This window comes from Tubulanus polymorphus, chromosome 5, assembly GCF_964204645.1.
Source record: "Tubulanus polymorphus chromosome 5, tnTubPoly1.2, whole genome shotgun sequence".
In the NCBI taxonomy this organism is placed as follows: Eukaryota; Metazoa; Nemertea; class Palaeonemertea; order Tubulaniformes; family Tubulanidae; genus Tubulanus; species Tubulanus polymorphus.
In genome coordinates, this window is record NC_134029.1 from 14,645,324 (window position 1) to 14,664,466 (window position 19,143).

General features: G+C 34.9%; 1 protein-coding gene across 1 annotated transcript in view; it reads left to right on the plus strand.

Moving 5' to 3' along the window:
* LOC141906265 (dmX-like protein 2) overlaps positions 1 to 19,143 on the plus strand; it is a 344,303-nt gene that overhangs the window by 45,727 nt on the left and 279,433 nt on the right. Inside the window, exons 5-6 of the mRNA XM_074795507.1 lie at positions 1,211 to 1,355; positions 16,745 to 16,811. Coding sequence (XP_074651608.1) covers positions 1,211 to 1,355; positions 16,745 to 16,811 — 212 coding nt within the window. The remainder of the gene's footprint in view (positions 1 to 1,210; positions 1,356 to 16,744; positions 16,812 to 19,143) is intronic.

Sequence of the window (19,143 nt, forward strand, 5' to 3'; positions counted from 1 at the left end):
CCCCTTAGTTTGCTTCCCTTTAATCTATTTTAGCGTGTAACTGTTTCTACGTTAATTTTCCTTTAGTTTGTATCATCTCTGATTACTTGAATTAGTCTCTTTGTCTCTGGATTGTATATATATCTCATAATTTCTGTAGTATCTCATTATTCCTGAAGATGACTATTAGGATATAGTCGAAACGTTGAAATAAACTACTATCTCGAAGTTTCATTTTCGGACTTTTTATTATCATTGTGGGATTCTCTCCTCATTGCGTCAACACGGATATAGTGTTCTACCAATCGTGAACGTTACTTCCGTGTTGTTGAAAATCTCGCGAGTCCTGGACCAAACCCCATTGAACAATGTGATCTGTGTGCTGGCCACAAATGCACACAGATCACACTAAAGTCTATCCCAGTGGTTATGACCGCGGCATTTCACTCTCAAAGAGCCAGTATCAACAACAATTTAATTTGATACTGACAGCTTTAAGTGGTCAAACTCACCATGAGCATCGCTGACTCGCTGGACCCCAGCTGCTTGTTACAATGGTTACAGGCAAGAGTGAATAAAGAGCAAAACTTTTCCACACTTAATCCAAGAAAATGAAGTAATAAGCAATGAAAATTCAGTTTTGAAGTCTTGTTGCATTCAAGAGTGAATATTTTCGCTGGATGCTGAAGTCAGTGTTTACATTATGAAGTGTCAAAACCAATTTCCAAGTTGAAAGATTATATTTAGATGGTGTTTCAAGCAAAACAACACCACTCGACTCATGAGATGATTCCAGATTATATATGCTCGCACTCTGAGGAATTAATAGATGTGCAAAATCAATCAGATTGAATTTGCCACATGACATGATTATTCCCAAAATGAAACTAAAAATCCAAGAAAGTATTTTGTAAAATTATAAAAATTGGAATTTTATATCCTTTAATGAATGGCCAGTTGATGGTATATTATTCACTCTTGAATGCAGTAGTCACTTGACCTCAATTACTCGTAAGGCTGAGTGATAGAAACCACAGGGATCCTGATATGTTAGTGTAACAACTCTTTGATGCACCGCGGTCATAACTTCTGGGATAGACTTTACACTACCCATTACACACTCCAGTACCCACAGCTTTCTTATATCCATCCAAATATTTAAAGTGTCTTTCTGCCTGGATCGTTGTGGTTGCACAGAGAGTATGATTTTACATTTGTACTGTTATTTTAGGTTCACGACTCCTTACTGCTGGGGATGTCATGCAAATGTGGAGGTGCCCTGAAACAGAAGATGAAGACCTACCTAGTGGAAATGTTCATTTCCATTTAGGTGAAGAATCTAACCTCCTTGATTGGGATTGTCTGTGGCAGTGCAGGTGACAATTTTTGTTTTTTGATTTAATTGCCTGAAACATTCTAAACTCGATGTTCAAGTAAGTCTGTCATCACTTTGGTAGAGCAATCTCTTAAACTACTGGCTCTCTTTTTTAACTTCATACATATATCCCAATACCATAGAAGCGATACCAATAAAAACCTCTTTTTCTAATGAGTAAAAAAGGTTTTAATGATGGATGTTGTAATCTACAGTATCTTTATTTATGAAAATCCACAATGTAACATGTTTGTGAGTATTCTAATTTTCTAGGAGTTCTTTTTGAGCTGTCCCCCAAAAAAATGATCCCACCCAGTGGACCCCCCTCTTTCAAAAATCGGTAGTTTAATCTTTCAGCACTATTTCATGGCTATGACAATTAACTACTGCTTTTTGAAGTTTCAGTGCCCTATATAAAATAGGCCTAGTTAGGAAGTTCCAATGATTTAATGAGTAAATTTCATTCACATGCAAATCATCAGTCGCACAGTATAATATTTTCACTCCCTGTTGTGCGAACATACTACAGAAATATATAGATATGGGGAAAAACCGGGACTGCAGCATGCTCTCACAAAGGAGTGAGAACCTTCAATAAGGTTTTTTTTTTTAAACTGACTCCCCTGGCCTAATTAACTCCACTCAACAGCACAGCTGGCCTAGCCAACTCAACCAAAGCCAAACTGATTTCTTCCGTCTGTCCGCAGCGCAACGTAGTGAGAATAGTATAATATTCTCACTCCCTGTTGTGCGGACATACTACAGAAATATATAGATATGGGGAAAAACCGGTACTGCCCAAGGGACGCACCAAACAGTCCGAAAAGACAAGCCATAAAACCCCAGCCAAAGCCAAACTGATTTCTTCCGTCTGTCCGCAGCGCCACGTAGTGAGAATAGTATAATATTCTCACTCCCTGTTGTGCGGACATACTACAGAAATATATAGATATGGGGAAAAACCGGTACTGCCCAAGCGACGCACCAAACAGTCCGAAAAGACAAGCCATAAAACCCCAAAACTAACATCCCAAAACCCAAACCCAAGCCATAAAGGGGAGTTAGACATTAGATCAAAACAGCAATCGCAAAGAAGCAATATTGAGATCATATGTAAAAGCCTTACGGGACTGAACCTCCCTAATCGCTCGAAGATAAAATATGTACACGTGGAATGGTTTGTAAGCATCATCAACCGCGGTAACATGACCAGAGGGAAGGGAAAGCAACCCCTCAATAGTTAGTTACCCAACGGTAACCACAATCGTCGAAAATAGAATCCACACCCTCAAAGCAGATCGTACTGTATCCCGAATGTAACTAAAAGGAGTATACTAAACCAACCCCCCAGCCAACATGACCGAATCCATGACAAAGGACACTAAGAGGCCCGCGGCTAGAGAATTGAAAACAGGACGCAATCAAACCACGAATTGAAACTGATCGACGATATAACTTTATTACCAGCGATAACAATGAACAGGTTTCAGAAGCCAAATCTTTTGCAATTTTATTTCCACCTCGGAAAACGGTAAAAGACAAATTGACCAACAAGCAAAACCCGTGGAATACAAGGGCAAACGCAACATGAAGCTGACCTGCCATGAACAAGAAATATGAAAATGCTAAGTTCTGAGTGCTCACGTAAAACTGCAAAAAGTAAGGTATAAGTCACACGTCACGCACGAACGGAGCAAACTAAATCGTTGAGCGCGACTAAACTCCACGGAAACGAAAATGCGCTAAATACACATTGGATCACTAAAAATTTGGTCCAAACCCCGCACACAATGGGCTTGAAAAATCTATCCAAACACGTTGGATTTGACCACACCCAGTGGACTACCCCCTATTCCACACACAGTAGAATACTCTGGAAGACAGACTCCAAACTACACAAAAGAGGACACACAGTTCAACAAAAGTACATGGTCACGGCACAAAGCCAAGCCGTGAACCACCACAACTGCACAAGCACGTCCGACAGCGAGGAAAACCAAAGCCAAACTGATTTCAAACATATATGATATCGAACATGAAAAATTTTTTTTATATTTGTCACTGATAATGTGTAATACTGGTGTGTAAACTACCGCTTGCTAGTTGCTAGCCTGCACTGTAAATCTCAAGTACCAACCAGTCATCCTGGATGTGTGTTTTTATCTGTTTACAGTTTTTGCAGCATACAACTTATTTGTACTATTAAATGCTGGATAAGTTTATTGCACTGTCCAATATTGCCGTCATTTGATGGAAACAATTGACAAGATTATGGCTAGAAGATGGCAACATATTGTTGTTTATGGTTTCCGACTGACCCTGTCAAAAAGGTGCCGACTGAAAAAATTTTACTTTGCAAAAAAATTCAATCTTTATTGAACAAATAAAACATCAAATCCAATTCAATTTGTTTTTAGCATAATTCTATTTTATTCTGCATTCAGTCACTAAGACCCAGGGAAAAGATTGAGAGTTCGGTATTTGTTCCTGCCATCTCTCTCTCTCACAAACACAATCGTACTGTGTAAATTATAGGTATTTACGCAAGAGCTGGGAGTGTATTTTGACAAATATATAAATACTAGCTAAATACCTGTCCAATGGACGGGTCTTAGGATTATAATGAAAGAATGAGATCTAGAAAGCAGTTCTGAAGGTAATGGAGATACGACATAAGTGTTTGGACAAAATTATTATATTGATTTTATTTAAGATTAAAACAAAATATCATTGAAAACGATGTTAATACAATGCATGCAATGGAATAATTAATCGAAATAATGCGTTGAGATGTAACACTATTTGCTAAAATTCATAGATAAGAAAATGAATAAGAAATTTGGGTAAAACATGAGTTTAATTAACCATCTTATAGAAATATTTCTTGGAAAAGGACATTTTGAGTGTAATGGCTGCTGTCAGATGTAGTCTGTGGCTGATAAATTGTTAGTAGATCCTACGCGAGAAAGAGCAACATACAGTATACCATGAGAAAAGACAGGATGCGAGAGGTCTAGGCCAACATTTTCAAAGGTTTGGCGTTGAGATTTGTTTATTGTCATTGCAAATGATGAACCAGTGCTTCATCTAGTAAAAAATAGAAGAGCGGTCCGCCCCGCCCACGAAAATAGCCGCCCTTGTGCCATTCAGATGTGTCCCATGCTCGCCCTTGTGCCCTCATCACTTGCAGTAGGTCCGCCATCCTGCCCTTGTCAGTCACGAGTAATGAGTCAGGGCTTTCAAAATAAGCACATCGACGCATCCGACTGTTAGTAAGTTTCCTGCGACGGCTATGAAATATCTCCTATGATATCAACGATAGTAGCTCATGTGATCAGTGGTTATACTCAAATGTACTGCAGTCAGTGTGCATCGTGTGAAAACGTGCCTCAGACGCGTGGCCTAGTTTAAGTTTCCAGGAAATTGGCTGACTTCCAAACTACTGCCAATCATTCTAGCGACTGCCGTTGTAAAGCTGGTAGTGTATATTCGATAGATTGTTTCGTTTTGAACACATCGTGATGCTCTGGATCTTTTTATCTAGACTATTAGACAAATTTTATATATACAAGGTGAAAAACTTTGTTCGGTGAACTCACAGAGAGACTCGCACAGACAATTAGTTTGAGTAGCCTAATAGCAATAATGTGTTCTTAAGCTGGCTGCTTACCAATCATCAACAGTTACTTGCCAATCACTAACACTATCAATTTAAATCAATTAATTTGATATTTCTAAGATTAAAAATATGCAATTTCATGTAGGTCTATACACTATTGCTGGCTCTTTTCCGCTGTATTTGCTACTTGAGATTGCTTTTTCTGCAATTTTTTTGTCTGCAACTGGTTTTCCAAATCATTTTGAAATCCCTATCTAGATTAACTTTTGTTCATTGACAGGCATAGGTGTAAGGATGTACTGTGGTCAAGTGTGTCACTCATGGCAAAATCAGAGTTAAACATAGTTTCTAGTCCTAAATCATAGTAGGGGGTACCTCGATTCTATGCAATAGGGAACATTGCAGTTTGCCCCTAAAACAGACGTGAGCGCGTTAGTATGTGCCCTTGCTCCGATGGAATCACGCACAAAAATGCCCTTATTTGAAATCAGCACCCTGCCCTTTTTTAATGCTAGATGAAGCACTGTGAACGCACAGGAAATTGTAGACGTTTGAACTGAAATGGAAGGTCACTGTCTGTTGGAATAAGTGGTATTCTGGGGATGAAAGTATTTGTACCAGCTGCTGGGCCTGTTATGATTGTGGCTTCTATAACATTTGGCAGTAGTTGTCTCATAACCTGTCTTCAGAATAAGTTTGTGTGGAGGTATTCAAGGTAGATCTACAGTGTTTAGAAACTCAACTGGAAAGTGTATTGCCTCCTCATCAGTTAATGCAGTGTCTATAGAGTCATGAGATATAGCTGTTCCTGGTAAAATTGCCGCCACTCGGGCATTAATCTCATCGACAGTTTCATTAATAGGAGCATGTATAGCTTTGTTGGCAAGCCAATCACATTGATATCAAGCGGCAAATGAATGGTGTCAGGTGGAGATGTTACTGGGTATGTACCAGATCCAATTTGTATCAGTAAATTTGAAAAAGATTCAGCAGTTGGACTGGCTGATGCACGAAGATTTGTTGTCAACTGGTATATTGAGACATGCTTTCAAAGATAAGAGTTCTTAAGAGAAGCATCTAAGATGTTGGCACGGGTCCCACGACGTACAACAGGCAGTATCTGGTGAAAGTCACCAGCAAGCAAGAATGGAATACCACCCGTTGGTAGTTTGCAGTCTGTTATTTCTTGTAGCGTTCTATCAAGTGCTTCCAGGACAGCTTTATGAAGCATAGGAGCCTCATCAACTATAATGATTTTTGTCTCGCGTATCACTGTGGCTAATGCAGATGATTTTGTTATATTGCATGTTGGTTTATCACGCGGGTGAACATCAAGTGGGATCTTGAAAGTAGAGTGCAAAGTTCGATCACCAAACAGCAACGTAGCAGCTATACGGCTAGACGCTGTGGCAAGGGCAATATAACAGTTTGCACGCACTTTGGCTAGAATTAGGTTGATAAGGAATGCTTTACCCGTGCCACCTGGTGCATCAAGGAAAGCAATGCCTCCCTGAGTCGAATTAGATGGACTGCAATACTTAGTTAAAGGCATGTGCCTGTTGAGTATTAAGTTTAATTTCATTTTCCTGTTCATATCTGCTTTGTTCAATGGGATTATATGATATCTGTTGTACATATACTCGAGGCAAAGTAGGCAAAACACTGTCGGGAATGAGTAGGCCATAATAGTCCAGACTTTAATTAGAAATGCGCAACACCAACATGGCAACATCATGCAAAGCAGCATTGTACATGTGCAATGCATAAGGGAGGGCAGTGTTATTTGTTGTGTGTCGCTCCCGGTTGAGGATATCTTCGGTCATATCATCATGGAACTGCTGCCAAAGCGCATTTGCATCACTTACGTCGCAAGAAGTGACCATTACAGCAAAAAGTGTACGTAGTCCTGATGGTGACTTGAACGAAGTTGCCTCTCTCAAGCAGTGCACTAAATGGCTGTCACTCTCTATGAGGCCACGCTTCAAACACGTTTCACAATAGGAAGGATATGTAGTGCCGTCGTAGTATTGGAGGTCTGTGAAAAACTTAGGACCACGGACGTGATGAAGCAGTAATCGTAGGAAGTAGCATAAATACACGGCCGATACATGGGGCATAAAATATTCCCGGTGTAGTGGCATGGGGAATTCCGTGTTTACTTCTAGACCATCTTTTAGTAGATTTGTTCCAAGTGTAATACTGTGGAATTTCATTGTAGAGTAAGGTTTCAGCAAATTGATCATTAGAACACAGTGTGAAAAATTCTGTAAGGATAGTACGTGGAGGTCCTTGAGTTGCAATATGCTGTGCATTTTTTTCAGTGAAGTAGACTCTCTGACCATTTTCGAGGTGAACAATTAGACCCTTTTGATACAGTTGTCATGGCAACAGACACCAATAACAATAATGAAGAACCAGAAAATGTCCATCCTCAAAGTCACGTATATCCAAATAATTTGTCTTATTTGTAAATATTTGTATATTGGTGGAGAGTTGGTAAATGAGTGGAAAAATAAATTTTTTAGTTGTTCTATTTAGTTAGGATACATGGCATACAATTTCAGTTGGAATTGAATAGATCAGTGCATTTTGCTGGGAGACAGAGCAGTTTATCTGAAACTTTTTCGTGAATTTTTTTCATGGCTGCCATCTAGGAGTATGTGACCTTGACCTCAAGTACACTTATATCCAAATTATTTATGTCTACATTGTTGGCCCAAAAGTTATCAACAACATGGTATATAAATTTTCTGTGTCAGATACCTTGGTAACTATTCTATGAAGTTTCAAATATACCCCTATAAACCCCTAAATTCCCTCCGGTACAGCAGCGGAGACACTTTGTGGTATTGAAAAGGTTAATGACTATGTCGTGAAGTGAAGGGTCTTAAGATTTCGAGGGTATTTCAGCTGAAACAAAAGCATCGATATCATCAGGCCGGATTTTGCTAGAGGGATGCAACCAAATTAGAACGTGCGCATGGGGTAGGCCTCGTTTTTGTTACTTAATGTAGTAAAGCCATGCATTGACATTGCCAAAAGCGGTGGTTCTCAGATAAAGCATTACTTTCTGCAATTTCAGACGGAAAACGCGGGCTACAATATTTTGTTGATCATTTACCGTTTGTCGAGTAGCTAAACAGGAGGTGATCTCGGCCATTTTGGATTAGTGGTCATTTAATAAAAAGATCTGGTTTCCCATACTTTTGCACATAAGCTATGGCGTCCATTTGGCGCTCATACCTGGGTCCCCTCGTAAACATGGCAGGTAGAATCACGTGGGCACCAACATTCCGCGGATGACCGTCAGAATGTAGAAGAGAGTCCCTGAATTCTTGGTATGAATCAGCTATTAGACTTTTTTGTTCACGTCGTAGAAATTTGAGTCTTTCAGTTTTGATTTCACAATAGATATCCACCAGAAATTGCCGGAACAATCTGCGACAAAGTAGGAGATGATTTAGCTGTTGATTCCTTGCCATCAAGTGGTAACTGTAGTATTGTGATAGTGAGAACTTCTGCCCAGATTCATTTGTAATGTAGATATTATAGCCGTTCGAACTATACGGGAACAGAATTGGGTATTGAAGGGAGTTGTATGCATGGTGTAATGTTGAAATATGTTGCAGAGGTCCGGCTCTCTTACGTATTGTGATGTCTCGACAGTTGGTTGGCTCATTTGGCATTAAAACACCGACTTCCTGGTAGGAAGCAGCATTGAACCCATGTTGATGCTCACCTGTCGGACCTTTATCTTTCTGAATAACTATACAAAATTCATCGCAGAAATCAGAAGATTTAAGGTACTCATAAGCAGAAATAAAGTCGCGTACATAAACATTGTACAATTCCAATTCCAATTCTTCGGTCAAATTGTTAATGATATCTGGTTTAAGGCAATTAGCTATTCCCAAGCGAAATTGTAGTTGACTATGCTTATTGTCTACAAAGTATACTTGTAGAAATTTTGGTGGATGGTCAAGAGCACCGATACGGTGAGAAACTTGGCCATGCACTGTAAATGTGAGATTCCAGCCACTGATGTTCGGAGAATTACATCCAAAGCTTGTCATTTGAGATGAGCAATTGTAGGAACGTATGTTGCTGAGGAAATGATTTGAATATTGGTCTGTGCCGTTGATCAAATTCCTCAGATAAGTGGGAGGAAGAGGCAATGATCATTTTCCAGACAAACAACATAGAGAGGGGGTTTCAATGGGAAATTTTATAGCCCCACACTGTTTACACACTGTTTTCATGTTACCGACAGACATCAAACCTATGGCTTGTGAGCTATCATATATATCATATATTTTCGCAAGGGGTTCAAAAGTTACGATTACTTAATGTCTGTACTGGTGCCTCAGTGTCTTGTCCCTCTGGTTCATTCAACTGCATTCGTCTATGTGTGCTCCTAGATGCTGTTCCATATCCAATTCGTTTCCGCGTAGGAGTTTTAGGCATTATGAAGCAGAAAGATTGTTAAAACTGTAAAAAAAATTTGAACAAAGGATGTTGTAATCTATTAATGTCATCTACTCGTATTCATTTATTGGAATAAAGCTTAAATACAGAAGTATAAAAATAAGAAAATTGTAAAAAAATGAAATGACATAAGGTCATTATGAAAATAAGTTTCGCAAAATGTGTCGCTAACAGTTATGAACAGTGTATTTATATTGATTCTAAGCCGCACACAAAGTGAAGTCATTGACATTGTCATTGTCAAAGGTGCTAGAATGATCAGGCACCAAGCTGTTTGCAAGTTTTGTTTTCAGTTTCGCAAGTTTCGCTTTCGTGTTCGTAAAATTTTCGGGGCTGGGTGTTTTAGCTGATATCAGGTTCTCTTGCAGATTGTTCATATAAGCGTAGAGCTTGTGGCGGAAGTCTGGCAGTTTACTATTTACTGATGCGAAATTTTTCTCCATGTACTCACACTGAATGATAGCAATGTCTTTGATTATTTCCGTGTGAAATTGTTGATGCTTTGTAATGATAGACCTTAGCTGACAGTGTGTGGGTGGCAGAGAACTTATCTGAAAAGAAGGGAAATGTAATATGTATAGATAATTTAAAATTCATTGAAGACATGCAAAAATAATAAGGCCTGCCTGTTGTTAGACAATTTACAGGGGTACCGGTATCAGAATGGGTAGTAGTAAAACACACGTTATTAATTAATTCATGTATGATCATTTTGATTTTGAACTTGATTTCATTATGAAATTGTCATGGTTCATTAGCTTACATAAATGAATTGCATTGTGACTGTATTTTTACTTAACGAACATAGGCCTAAACGATATTCAATCCTACGCCTAAATTTAGCGCAGTAACCTGACCCAATTCCCGCAATGAACCGATCTTTATACCGCACAGCCACTAAACAAGATGTAAACTATCATTTGTTATTTCGGCATTGTATATTCTGCTATTGTGATAGGCTGTTTTGACTATTCTTATTAAAATATAGCTATAAAAACCTACCTTTTGTTCAGAAATCCTTCGTTGTAGATAGTACAGAGACACGTGGTTAAGGAATGCGGATGTAAAGAAGCGCTGAGCGGGCCAATAAACCTATAAATCTTTGTTACCCTGTTACCAGGGTTCAAAACAACCGTTAAAAATTGGTTTATATTAGTCGTATAACCAATGAGCTTATCTGTTAGATGGCGAAGTCGGTCAGTGAATGTACATTAGTTCGGTACTTAGCTGTAAAGATGGCGATCACATCTGTTTTACAGAATTTTTGCCCTGGCTTAAAATGAATATTGTGACTCCCTCGGAAAATCAATCTTCTTAAAACATGTAACTCGACAACGGGAACAGCTGGCATTAAGCATCAGTAAAAAGATGTTTCTATACATGCATTAATTTCGCAGCAATGCGTAGCGGTAAATACCGTCCATTCTGCTTTATAGTATAGATTACTTACAGGATGCATCATTTGCCATTTTATGAAAAGCTGACGGGCTGGCCATAGTGCCCCTTGGGGCTCTTGTCAACATCCTAAATTCTAATTGACATATGAGTGTAGCCTAACATGAATTGATATTCCATTTCATCATGGTGACCTTGACCTCTAAACATTGCCATTTTTAATGATATGCAAAGTGTCGTCAGTTTAAAACGATATCCAATGTGTAGTCGGTGTATAAGTTTTATGGACATAATTTTTGGTCCCAAAAACTCAACTTATACATGGGAAAATACGGTACTACAGTTTGTATTCATGAGTTGCAACTTACGATTCTTTCATAGCTAATAATTTCTTATGACATATGACAATTTCCTCACGTACTTGTTTACAGGCAAACGACTCAGATATTGGTGCTTTTTAGCCCACTTGGGACTCTAATGCCAGCGGGCTATTGTGTTCACTTTTCAAAAATTGGGTCGTTTTGAGTCAAGACGGCAGTCCTAAAAAAGTCAATTTTGGCCCGAATTCTGAGTCCTGTAGCTTCCCACTGCTTTGCCATTTCTCATTGCAATTTGTGATGGGTATTCGTTGGAAGGGGATGTTTTATACCTGAGACAGGTATTTTTGATCAGCCAATTATGACGCAAATGGCCATCTTGTGTCATCAGTACTTATTCGTTGGTAGGAAAAAGTTTTTCGACATGATATTGATACCTAAGCATATTTTGTTACCACAATCAATCAGAAAGTTGTAGCACATAACGTGGTCAATGATTTTGGCGAGTTTCAAGGTCATTTGTTTTTAAAAAATGGCTACCATGGGGCATTGAATGATACAATAACTTATTTTGTTACCACAATCAATTGCAAAGTTGTAGCTCATGACATCGTCTATGATTGTGGTGAGTTTTAAGGACATAAGTTAGTCTATATGGTCACCAGGGGGCGTTGAATAATAAAATAATTTAGTATTTCCTTATTATATTTGTACCTAGGCATATTTTGTTACCATGATCAATTGCAAAGTTGTAGTTCATGACATGTTCTACAAATGTGGTGAGTTTCAAGGTAATTGGGTTTTGCAAATGGTCCCCAGGCGTTGAATAATTGAATAACTTAGTATTTCCATATTTAATTGGTTACAGTAATTAGAAATTGTGGCTTTCATACCAGAGGTCGTGAGGTCGAGACACCCCTCATCACCACAAGTATTTTTTTTTCCTTATAAATGGGAGAGAATAAGACAGAACAAATTGATGTTAATGAAAATCAATATTATTGTCCATATTGTAAAAACTACATTGATAAATCTCAAAAATCGCGTCATGAAAAATCTGCAAATCATATAAAAAATCTTAAAGATTTTGAAACTCCAGAAAATTCCAATGAAAGAAACGAAGGATTAGATGATATGAATGTGGATGAAATAAAATGTGAAGTTTGTAATGAATTTATAGTAAAAAGGAATTATAAAAGACATATCAAATCACAAAAACACCATCAAAATTTGAGTAATAATGTTTTAGGAATAGATTATTTCGATGATAAACCTCAACAAGTAAAAAAATTAACTTCAAAAACTAAATCCATTTTAAATAAACCTTACATGGAAAATGTTAGAAATTATATTGATTCACTAGAAATAAAAGATACAATTGAAATTTTAGAAACATTACATAGTAAAATTGGTCCTGCAGCTATTATATTTAGATTTTTTAAAGGTATTACAATAGAAGATTATAGTAAATTTAATGAAATAATAGAAAAAATACTAGATTTGATAACAGATGTTGAATATCCAAAAATTAGTATCTCTGGGAAAGTAAGTTTTATCAAATCAGAAAATAAAATGGATTTTAATATTCAAACACTCTCTGAAGAAATAATTTCAAAAACACAAATAAAAGAGAAGTTAGAAAAAATATTTAGTGAATTTAAACGTCATATTGAAGAAAGATATTTTGAGGGTTCTGGTTTAACATTGAATGAAATTATATTTTTAGATTTAAATGTTTATAATACAAAAGTGAATAAAACATCAAAAAGTAAAACAATGTTTAAAAAGGATTCAAACTTTACAACAGAAGAGGATATGAAAGCATCAAGTTATATTAAATTACCATTTACAACAAAAGCAGTGATAAATGTTCAAAATGAAGATAAGAAATGTTTTCTATGGTCAATTATTAGTTGCTTACACCCAACAGAAGATATTACGCATAGTTTTAGAATAACAGATTACCGGAAATATGAAATATTACATGAAATTGATCAATATCCAGTAACTATAAAAATGATTCCTAGAATGGTAAAAGTTAATAATTTACAAATAAATGTATTCGAATTAATGCAATTACCAAAGACAAAAGGTGAAAATATTTAAGATTATACATTAGAAGCTTTATATTTAACAGAATATTACAAAAAAGATGAAAATGAACATTATATGTGGTTAAAACAAATTGATTTATTCTTTAGAACAGAAAGTGATCACCACCGTAAAATTTATCTATGTAGAAAATGTTTATCTAAATTTATGACAGAATACATTATTAAAACAAAGAATTGTGTGATAATAAGGATTTTTGCAAATTAATAATGCCAACAAAAAAAGATTGTAAGTTGAAATTTACTAATCATAGATTTAAAAATATTGTTCCATTTGTAATTCATGGGGATTTTGAATTGTTGAATAAAGAATTAACTGATCAAGATAGAAAAGAAATATATAACAAAAAGCAATTTAAAATCAATGGATAAAGGAAATGAATTAAATGAAGATATAATTCAAGATCCACCAATTATAAACACAATTTAAAAAGTTCATCAAAGAGCTCCTGCTTATGGAATTTACATAAAATCAAATTATCCCAAATTATATGAAAGTCAATATATTTCCTTTAGAGGTGAAGATGTAGTTAATGATTTTTGTAATAAAATAATTGAATTAGAAAGTGATTTTGCAAAATTATTAAACAAAAATAAAAGAATAGTTATGACAAAAGAAGATGAAATTCATTTTAATTATGCAACTCATTGTTGTTATTGTGAAAAACGTTTTTATTCATTTGATAAAAAAGTTAAAGATCATGATCATTTAAATTCAAAATACCGCGGAGCTGCTCATGAAGATTGTAATTTACAAGCTAAGAAAGTTAATTTCGTACCAATATTATTTCATAATTTATCAGGCTATGATACCCATCTATTTATAAAACAAATCAGGAAAATTGGGTGCAATTAATCAAGAAATAGAGAGAATATAATGCTATGAATGGTACAAATGTAAGAAAATATGATTTTAAACTATTAGCTAAGACATCTGAAACTTATATTTCATTTCAATTTGGTTGCATTAGATTTTTAGATTCTTTTAGATTTCTAGCAAGTTCATTAGATAATTTAGCAAAAAGTTTAGTTGATAATGATTTTATAATAACTCGACATTATTATCCAAATGAACAAGATTTTAAATTATTGAGATATAAAGGCGCAATTCCTTATTCATTTTATAAAACACATGATGATTTTATTGTAACAGAATTATTAAAAGAACAATTTTATGATCAATTAAAAGAGGAGTATGTGAAAGATGAAGTGTTTAATAGAACATTAAATAATTGGAATCACTTTAAGATAAAAAATCATGGTGAATTAGTAGATTTATATTTAAAATCAGATGTTATGATTTTGGCTGACATATTTGAAAAATTTAGAGAAGTTAATTTGAATCATTTTAATGTTGATCCTTGTTATTGTTATTCGAGTCCTGGTTTAACCGACTTAAGAATTGAAAAACGACAATTATATTTTAATTTTGATAATAAACAAATTATTCATAATGAAAATAAAATCAAATATTGGAATTCAATGTGAATTAGATAATAATAATAATTCTTATAACGATATTGGTATTCAATGTGATTTAGATAATGAATTTAGAAAATTCAATCCTGATGAAAGAGTGTATTGTTATTGTGGAGGTAAAGAGGTTTAAGATCACATAAATCAAAGCATTATCAAACAATTAAACATATCAATATATAGTAGTTTAATATTCTGAAATTAGTTAATGAATAACTGTTAGACTGTAAGGTTAATTGTTATTTTATTTAATCATTTAAAAGTTTAATATTTTAGAAATGTTAAACTTTTAAATGATAAAATTTTTTTTTCTAATCTTTCATTAATAAATGGATGGTTTCATTCCAACTGGGAAAAGTGATTTGAAACATTATTTAGTTGTTGGGGGATTAATTTTAGCTGCGCTTTACTTTTATTATGAAAATATTTCAAAAGATTTAATAAATGAAAATAATAAATTACGTAAGAAATTGAAGAAATTAAATACTAGAAATGGAAATAATCATAAAAACGGTAATAATCACAAGAAAGTTGTTGAATCAGATTAACTAGTCTTAATTAATTAATCAATTAATTAATCTAGTAAAATCTTTTTCTAATTAAATGAGTGAAAATATATTAAATTTGTTAAATCTTATTTACAGAAATCAAGAGAAAATGAAATTAATTATGATGATTTCAGGGTTAGTTTCATTTTCAGTTTATAGTTTGAAACAATTGTTTCATTTTTTTGATGATTGTATAATAAAATATATTGAATTGAAAAATAATATCAATTACATTTCAGACAGAATGAATAATATTAAAAGATGCGAAATTTGTAGTAAAAAATACAAGACAGAAAAAGGATTTAGAAATCATAAATTCAGACATAAATTGGAATGATTAAATGACTAATTAAAGTAAAGAATTTAAAAGAAATCTCATTTATTGTGTGAAATTGAAATAATTTGAAATACAACTAAAATTAATCTAAAATAGACAATTTTGTTAATTTGATAAAACTTAATTTCCCAGAGATACTAATTTTTGGATATTCAACATCTGTAATAAAGTCCATTATTTTTTCCATTATTTCATTAAATTTACTATAATCTTCTATTGTTGTACCTTTAAAAAATCTAGATATAATAGCCGCAGGACCAATTTTACTATGTAATGTTTCTAAAATTTCAATTATATCTTTTATTTCTAGTGAATCGATATAATTTCTAACATTTTCCATGTAAGTTTATTTGAAATGGATTTAGTTTTTGAAGTTGATTTTTTTACTTGTTGAGGTTTATCATCGAAATAATCTATTCCTAAAACATTATTACCCAAACTTTGATGGTGTTTTTGTGATTTGATATGTCTTTTATAATTCCTATATATATAATTTACTATAAATTCATTACAAACTTCACATTTTATTTCATCCACATTCATATCATCTAATCGTTCTTTTCTTTCATTTGAATTTTCTGGAGTTTCAAAATCTATAACATTTTTTATATGATTTGCAGATTTTTCATGACGCGATTTTTGAGATTTATCAATGTTATTTATTTATATTGAGATTTATCAATGATTTATCAATTTCTTACAATATGGACAATAATATTGATTTTCATTGACATCAATTTGTTCTGTCTTATTCTCTCTCATTTATAAGGAAAACAAATTACTTGTGGTGATGAGAGGTGTCTCGACCTCACGACCTCTGGTATGAAAGCCACAATTTCTAATTACTGGTAACGAGGTATATTTTGTCATCACAATCAATTACAAAATCGCAGCTGCTGACATGTTCTATGATTGTGGTGAGTTTCAAGGCCATTGGTTTTGTATATGGTCACCAGGGGGCGTTGAATGCTGAAATTGTTAGATTGTTGAGCATTTGAAACCACTTCCTTAGTGGTTATGGTGTCCCTGGACCCCTAGTTATTTAACATTTTCACTATTCACGATTCGTGTCATTTGATTATTGTAAACCTTTTTTTTTTAGAACTGCATCTCCAGTGAAATATGTACAGTTTTCTGCTGATGGATTGTTGTTTGCTTCAGTTGGATATGTAAGTCTTTCTCACGTCATCGTACGTCGACGGAGTCTTCATAATGGCTCTGGAGACCTTTCCGGAAATAACTTGCTCACAAAATACCGTGTATCGAAACTCGTCTTTTGTACCGTACATCTTCGTTATGCAATTAGTGCCATTCAAAACGGTACCTAATGAAGATGAAATCGTGAAACGTTCCGGTTAGGCAGTAATTAGGATTCAAAGTTCGGAATTTTTTTTCCCGAATATTTGTTCCATCCGGATAATTAATACCTTCATTCTGTGGAGATCACGTGGGCTCTTTCAGTTAATCACGGCACTTTAACGGTTCAAGTCGCGGCCTACATAATCAAGCTTTTTGACGTGATTATGAGTCACACTTGTATAGTTCATTCTTACCCTGTCAGTCAAACAAACAATTAGCTCATAAAATGTCTGTGGGTGCCGCTCGATCGGTTCACAAAATAAAATAAAATTGGAGTTGGTCCGGTCCTTGTTCCGGACGCGCCGCCACTGTCGTGCTCGCTTCTAGAACATTGATTGAGAGTGCCTCGCCAAGCACGCAACGCTAATATAGTTCCCTGTGAGAAACGTGAAAAACGAAAAAGTACGATTTCGTCAACTGTTACACCGTCGAAACGGCAGAAAACTTCATGTGCATCAAAATCAAATAATACAAGATCGCCGGGATTAAAAAGCTCATATACTCCACGAACGGAGGAAAATCTCCAGACCATGTCGCAGTAAGTAACCAACAATTAACAACAACAGGCCTACTTGTACTACAATACATTGTCGGTTTTCCTAATCCTAATTATCGTAACATACTTGATAAGTTTGATCGAATCGAAATCCGCTACGATGTAAGCTAGAGACACCTTCACTCTGAACTATCTCCCATGTACTGAATTATCATCCGAGCACTCGGTCGTTGCTAATTCAAATTCAATCAATGTTTATTCATCATAAAATCTTACATGATTGTGGATGATGATACAAAAGATGATACCGTATTTTCCGGTGTACAAGTCGACCCGGTGTATAAGTCGAGGTCAAATTTTCAGTTAAAAAAGTTGTGCTAGGGCTATAGTCGGTGTATAAGTCGAGTCGCTTCTTCATGTGTTTACATATGTCACATTGAAAACAGTGCCGATGTCATTCTCATAGTAGTTGAGAGTTTTTACCACTGTTGCCATTATTAAATCATTGGGATCTGTTGTTTCTAATATTAAATAACCGGATTAGTGCTCATTGTTTGTATCCACGTGTTGAATGTATAGTGTATACGTTGAATGCCGCGCGCCTGTAGTCTAGTATTAGACTGACTGTGTATTGATTATTGGCACGCTGCCACAGCATCGCAGCTTATATAAACAATGAATATACGCGGTTTTCTTTCTCTTTTGATTTTTAACATTAGTTAATTTTGAAACATTTCCAAACTATAAGAAACTATTTTTATCAACATCCTAAATTCTAATTGGTATATGAGTGTAGCCTAACATAAATTAATATTCCATTTCATCATGGCGACCTTGAACTCTAAACAACGTTCGTCAGTTTAAAACGATATCGAAAGTGTAGCCGGTGTATCGACCTACGTTTTTTGGACATGATTTTTGGTCTCAAAAACTCGACTTATACACCGGAAAATACAGTATATGAAATTTGTACCAATAACAATGAAAGAGAAAATTAACATTGATGCAGGTTACAAAAATGTACCTTAAAATTCTGTGACATGAAACAATACTACATTTCGTATAGGCCTACAACCATAAGCTTATTTTAAATGTTTCGACTACTGTAGTAAAAAGCTTTTTTTAAATTTTTCACAGATGTTTGTTCATCGTCTTTCCTCAGTATTGAAATAAACCTGGAATACATTTGTATGCAGGATTTGTGAAGAAGTGAGAAATTCTAGATGATTTCGAATAATGCTTTTGTATTGGCGGATTATAAAAGTTGTCAACATAGTGTAGTTAGGAAAGAATTCAGATTCACACATATGGATGAGTCCTGCTCATTACTGACGTGTACCTGTTTTGTTCGAGAGAGTAACAAGCTTCATCTTCGAGATTATCAACGAGTCTAAGTGAACCTGTGAAGTCATTTTATGGAAAGCAATCGGATGCTTACTATATACACTGCAAAGCAGTTACAATATTATTCCCAAGTGCTGTCAATCCGGATGAATTGGAAGATAACAATGAAATTGAATCTGTAAATATTTTATCGTATAATCCTACACTTGTTGCTGTACGAAACGATTTATCGATAAATATCATTAACCGGATTCCCTCCTTAAGGCATTGTATGTGTGAATCGTGTAAATATAATTATAACT